Source organism: Phaenicophaeus curvirostris, chromosome 2, assembly GCF_032191515.1.
Source record: "Phaenicophaeus curvirostris isolate KB17595 chromosome 2, BPBGC_Pcur_1.0, whole genome shotgun sequence".
Classification (NCBI taxonomy): Eukaryota; Metazoa; Chordata; class Aves; order Cuculiformes; family Cuculidae; genus Phaenicophaeus; species Phaenicophaeus curvirostris.
The window spans coordinates 103,024,427-103,030,426 of NC_091393.1; the positions used below are offsets into that span (position 1 = coordinate 103,024,427).

Genomic DNA, 6,000 nt, shown 5'->3' on the forward strand with positions numbered 1-6,000 from the left:
TGTGACCTTTGTGCATTTAAATTTTCAGTCCAAATTGTGCATTAATAGAGTGCTTGCAGTAGGACTAGATAATGATTTATATAAAGACTGGCATTAATTAGCGGCTGTGATCAAGAAGATAAATGAGACAATGTAAGGCTCACAGTAGCAACCTCCTCAAATCTTGCTTAATTTTCCAATGCAGTGCTACTGTTCTCCACAGGGCTACAAACTACCCATGAGATCACCAACATGTCACCTTCTTTCTCAGTTGGTCTCAGTTCTGCTCCCTCTTATTAAAGGGATAACAGTTCCGTCTGAAGCACTTGACAGCAAATCAGCACCAGTAACAAAAATAAAATAAAACTTCTAACATACAATCGCATAGTTAATTCCAGCTTATGAGCTATATTGCTCTTGCTCCGACAAAGCAATGCTTGAGAGAACACCTCTAGACAGTTTCTCTTCTGGCAGCAGCAGCAGCTCTCCTCTTCAGGAGTACTGAGAGGAATCAGTATATGTAAGCCTTCAGCTGCTGGATTTGCTCTGGTCAAGATACAAATGCAAAAGGAATTCAAAGGAAGTAACAAGTCAACAAAGAAACAGATAAGATAGAATTATACAATCACCAAGCTGGAAAAGACCTCTTGGATCATTAAGTCCAACCATTCCTATCTGCCACTACTAAACCATGCCCCTGAGCAGACAGCATGGACAGGAAAGGGAAAGAATAATTAGAAAACAGGGAAAAATGTTTCTGAGGCAGGACAGAACTTGTAGATAGTGATAACTTTCAGGTACATAATTATAAGTTTAGAGGCCCTGCATCTGACGAGATAATTTGCATCTTAATGCTCAGGGTCAGTAAATGGTTTTCAGCAACTTTGATTTAGTGAAGAGGACTTACCACGGAATGCATTCCTTGTAAATATATTTTGCAGAGATACCATAAAATTTCTAAAGAACATTGTTATAGATTAATGGAGTATGAAGTACCCTTAATGGGAAATTAAGCTATAACAACGCACATCAAAATCTTTACACCGCTACTGTAAAAATACTTATTAAAAGATACAACCAGCCAAGTTAACCTTTACTTTTATAAAAGGGCTGTGATGTGCATATCTGGCAGGCAGTCGAATCTGTCTCCACTCTCCTGTCTTGTCCATCTCTCTACAGCAGTTTCTGGGTTAGCCTCTCACTGAAAGTTTAATGTTCCTCTCATATCTTGCTGTATATGCACTCAAAACTAGTTTGAACAGCACAGAGAAAGAGAGTGCCTCTCAGCACCAAGCATCCGTATCTTACTCTCAAAGGTTCATCTTCTATTTCACTCCCCTTGACTCCCAACAACAACTAAACTCTTGTATAGGATCAAGAGCCCAAAAAGCCACTAAACGGTATACTTTAAACAATATAAACATGTATTAGAGATAACGAGGTGGACTAAACAAGATAGCTTCAGTCAGTGTCAATACTTGGGAACAAATCTTGCCCGTTTCCTCTTTTAATTGTACAATGACCTACAAGGGGAACTAAAGCCTTCAGTTCAGTGCTACATGTTCAAATTCACTGGTCATTCTGAAAAGATTAAATGAAAACAAATATCATTTTAAAACTGGCAGCAGTATTTCTTCAGCCATGCTGTCACTTACAAAAAACCATGGAATAGTAATACCAAGGGTCCCAAACTGTATTTGCATTCTCAACTAATACACTGACTGCTTTCCACCTCAGTTCAGTGGGAGCCAAACTGCAACAAACACCAAACTGTATGAAATCGCCTCAGCGGCCTGTGTGATCAGGCAGAAAACTAATCAAATCTGCATGAAACTGACTGAACTCCCCATGCTATAACACCCACAAGGTCCAGTGTGACTTGACTGCAACATAAAATGACAGAGCTATATTCCGACTGATTCAGGAATACAACATCTTTTTTGTCTTAAACTTGGAGAACTACATTCACTAGAACCTTGCTTTCTGCGCTGCATCAGCAGTTCCCTCAGTCTCTTCTCCCCATGGGAGCCTTCAGCAAGTTTCCATCTTCCTTTCCTTTATCCTTGAATAGCAATATCCAGAGACACCTGAACTTTACTTCTCAGCTCAGGCTAAGGTGTATTTTCTAATGGTAACATCTCATATATGCTCTGTGCACTGCATCTCACAATCATAATCAACTGATATTTCAAAGAAGGTCATAACAAGCTATCAGATATATCAAAAGGAAAAAAGAATGTAAATATTCTGAAAGCATCCCTGCTAACTGCAGTTAGTTGAAACTCTAACCAAACCCATTGGGTCAGTTTATAGAGCGGTTAAGTATGTATGAAATGTATCAGTTCCAAAGGAAACCAAACCAGAAACTGCACTATAGGAGCCCACCAGATGAACCTCAACTACTAAGAGCAACATAAGGATTCAAAACAGTTCCTTCAGACAGCCTCAAACCACGAACTTGGCGAGAAAATTCAGTGCAGCAGACCATGCCAAATCTAGCCCAAAGAAAAACAAGCTATCGTATACAGGGTGTATGTAGGGCTGTAGCTTCCAACTATTACCATTTACTCATTCACTTCCATTTAACCAATTAACTTGCAAACATATACACAGACTTATTTTCTCCAGGTTTTTCAGTGACTGCTTACTTTGTGGAAAAGCAGTAGCATTTAGATTGTTACTGAAATCTTTTCACTTCATTTACACAGGCATTCAGTGGAACAAAGTGCCAGCTTATGCCTTCTGCCTTCCCTGGTAAGTTTCTCCACTCAAACCTGAAGCCTAGATGCAATTTAAGTCCAGACACACAAGCAAAATTGTCTACCCTCTGTAGTTTACAGGCACAGATTAATAATTGGAAGAACAGTAGAACTGGGCAATCTCTTTAGAGAAGCAACATCTGACCACATATGGGGCTATCACACCATGAAATAAAATACAAATCTTCAGTTGCCATTCAGTTCTTTGTGATTAACCATAATGAACATGAGGGAAAAATGAGAGCAAAAACACTTCAATGCAATATAAAATGTTCCTGAACAGCTGAAACCAGCTAAGCACAAGACAGTCAGACAGATGTTAACAAAGATCACGGTAAATCTGTCACCAAGAGACCAGTGGCATGTGCTACATAAACGTCTGCAAATATGAAAAGAGCACACACGCTAACCCTTCTACAGAAAATGAACACTCTTTCTCTCTACAGTAGGTGCTTGATGCTACAATTTGACACCGATGGACAACTCCTTCACTTCCATGAAACCACACTGAATTTAGCACAGCTCTGCATATTTGAAAGAAGTTACTAAAGATAAAAGAATTGAGGTGTGTGACACACAATGCTTGTTCTAATCAAAATCTGTCTCACTATAAAAATCTGTAAATCTCACAAAGTGGAAAGCTCATGGTGAATAACAGTGTATTAACAGATAATTTTCTGACAAATCTCTCCATGTGAAGGAAACATCATTAAGAGATCAACCAAAAGAAAAGCATGGGAAACAATCAAAACTGTACTTTCCATGGCAGAAAAATGCAAATGAGAAAAAGTTTAAAAAATTAAGTTATAGCTAATTTATGCATAAAAATAAGTAGATTTATGGATAGCAGACTTACTTATCAAGTTTTAAGGATTAATACTCCAAGTACAGAGTTAACATACCTCTAACTTTTGGCTCCAGAGACTATTCACTAAACTTATTCTAGATAATTCTTTACTGTTGCTTCAATACAAGCTCACTTTAGTCCCGAACAGTCCCTGTGGACTAGTTTGCTTGTATATATACATTTGTCATCGAAAAACAAATAAATAGCTCATAATATTGTATTGAAAACAGGATTTCTCTTTCATAGAGACCAGCAGTAGTAACATACACTATAACCTCTTCAGTGACCCGGAATGCTTTACCAACTGCCTTTTAGAATAATTAATTCTTTATAAATCAGACTGAGTGAAATGCAGCTTTTTCAGAATAAAATACAGAAACATATCTGGACTCAAGCAAATAAAGAACAGCACTTCCACCTCTGGTTAAAGACTTTAATTCATACACAACACCCTACTAACCATCTTTACTGTTACAATTCTTGGATGAAAACTGAAACTAGTCTTAACCAGAAGATAACACTTCCAGTAACTGGAAACCCAGAGCACTCCAGCGCACAAGACTGGGTTAAGCCAAAGCAGCAGCTCACAAAAACATCACCATTGCCTTGAAGAGCATTGCCTAGTAGTGCTCTTCAGTAGTCCCACAGCAACAGCACCTCGCCTTTCCATAGAAAGATGTACCAGAAGCCAGCAAACTGGGCTGGACCACCAGCATGTAAACAATAGTAACTTTTCAAACTCAGTCAGTCTCACTCAAGTCAGAGAGTTACAAAGAAATTGACCCTTGTAATCGCCACTCCTATTTTACCTAAATAGATCAGGCCAAACCCTCCCTGGCCGATCTGCCTGCCCAGCCTCCAGACTTTTCCTTCTGTGTCTTTCAGGATCATGTCCTTCGGGAGAGGAACCGGCAGCTTGCCTCTGCCTCGACCCTTGGGCGGCATCGCACCTTCAGAGGGGGAAAGAAATGAAAGAAGTTGACTTTTTGTCAAACGGATGGCTGCCTCCCCACGACCTCAGCCAAGGCAGCGGGGCGGCACAGGCCGGCGGGACGGGGACCCACCTCCACCAGCTTCCCAAAAGGAAAACTTCTCGCAGGCCGGGAGCGCCCAGCTTCCCAAAAAGAAAACTTCCCGCAGGCCGGGAGCGCCCGCCCTCAGCGGGAGAAGAAGGAAACGGCGGGGCGGCGTCTTCCCGCGGGGAAAAGCCCGAGGCGGGGACACAGGGGAGAGACCGGGACGGCCCCGGCCGGGACGCAGTCACCGCCGCTTCCCGCCCTCCCTCAGCCGCCCCGGGTCGGCGGGGGAGCGATGTCTCCCGTTGTTTCCCGCCCCGGGTGGGGGGGCGATGTCTCGCGCTGTTTCCCGCCCTCCCTCAGCCGCCCCGGGTCGGGGCTGGGGCGGGGGGAAGGGGCGATGTCGCGCGCTGTTTCCCGCCCTCCGTCAGCTGCCCAGCCCCGCTCGAGCGGGGCGGAGCGCGGCGGGGAGGGAGGAGGTGGGGGATACGGAAAATGCCCGCAAATAAACTCTCTCTCAAGACTCGTTTTGGAGTCTCAGAAAGCAAGAATCCTTTATCGGGCCTGGGCAACACGAGGGAGCGATCGCCATCGATGGCGTGCAGCGATACAAGAGTTGGGGACAGAATATTTCCCACTTACATGTATGTGTATAAATTCTCCTGGGAATCTTATGCATATCCTGTTACTTTCCAAGGACTAATTTTAATGTTATTATGAACTTCACACCAGTCAAAACTCTTGCTGAATTAGAGCTTTGGCTCCAGCTCTCTGCTTGACCTTGGCTTTAAGATAGGGAGAAACTCCAAACAGAGGTGATTACAGAAGAAGATACATCTGTTCAGCACAGATCATACTGAACACAAGGCATTACCATCTTCAAAGAATGAACAGTGTCTGGAAAAAACTGCTTGAAAGTTTTACGATGAGCGGCTGAGGGAGCTGGGGTTGTTAGCTTTGAGAAGAGGAGGCTGAGGGGAAACGTTATTGCTCTCTATAACTACCTAAAAGGAGGTTGTAGAGAGGAGGGAGCTGGCCTCTTCTCCCAAGTGACAGAGGACAGGGGAAGGGGGAATGGCCTCAAGATCTGCCAAGGGAGGTTCAGGCCAGACATCAGAAAAAAATGTTTTACGGAAAAGGTCATTGGGCACTGGAACAGGCTGCCCAGGGAGGTGGTTGATTCACCTTCCCTGGAGGTGTTTAAGGCACGGGTGGACGAGGTGCTGAGGAGCATGGTTTAGTATTTGGTAGGAATGGATGGACTCGATGATCCAATGGGTCTTTTCCAACCTGGCGATTCTATGACTCTATGATTCTTGTATCAATCTTGTGCTGGGTTTCCCACCTCCCCTCAGCCTGCACACACAGTGCTGTTCCCTGGTGCAGCTTCAGGGGGAAA

The 6,000-nt window shown here is 43.3% G+C and overlaps 1 protein-coding gene across 3 annotated transcripts in view; it reads right to left on the minus strand.

The window, feature by feature from the left end:
- Positions 1-4,893, minus strand: part of VRK2 (VRK serine/threonine kinase 2) — a 44,573-nt gene extending 39,680 nt beyond the window's left edge. The window contains exons 1-2 of one of the 3 annotated variants that reach the window (XM_069850210.1): positions 4,650-4,893; positions 4,395-4,535 (exon numbers count right to left, since the gene is read on the minus strand). In XM_069850210.1, the coding sequence (XP_069706311.1) occupies positions 4,395-4,530 (136 nt within the window). In that variant the 5' untranslated portion in view covers positions 4,531-4,535; positions 4,650-4,893. Of the gene's footprint in view, positions 1-4,394; positions 4,609-4,649 lie in introns of those variants that run through there. The other 2 variants (XM_069850211.1, XM_069850209.1) reach the window with 2 other exon arrangements.
- Between the last annotated feature and the right edge of the window lie 1,107 nt (positions 4,894-6,000).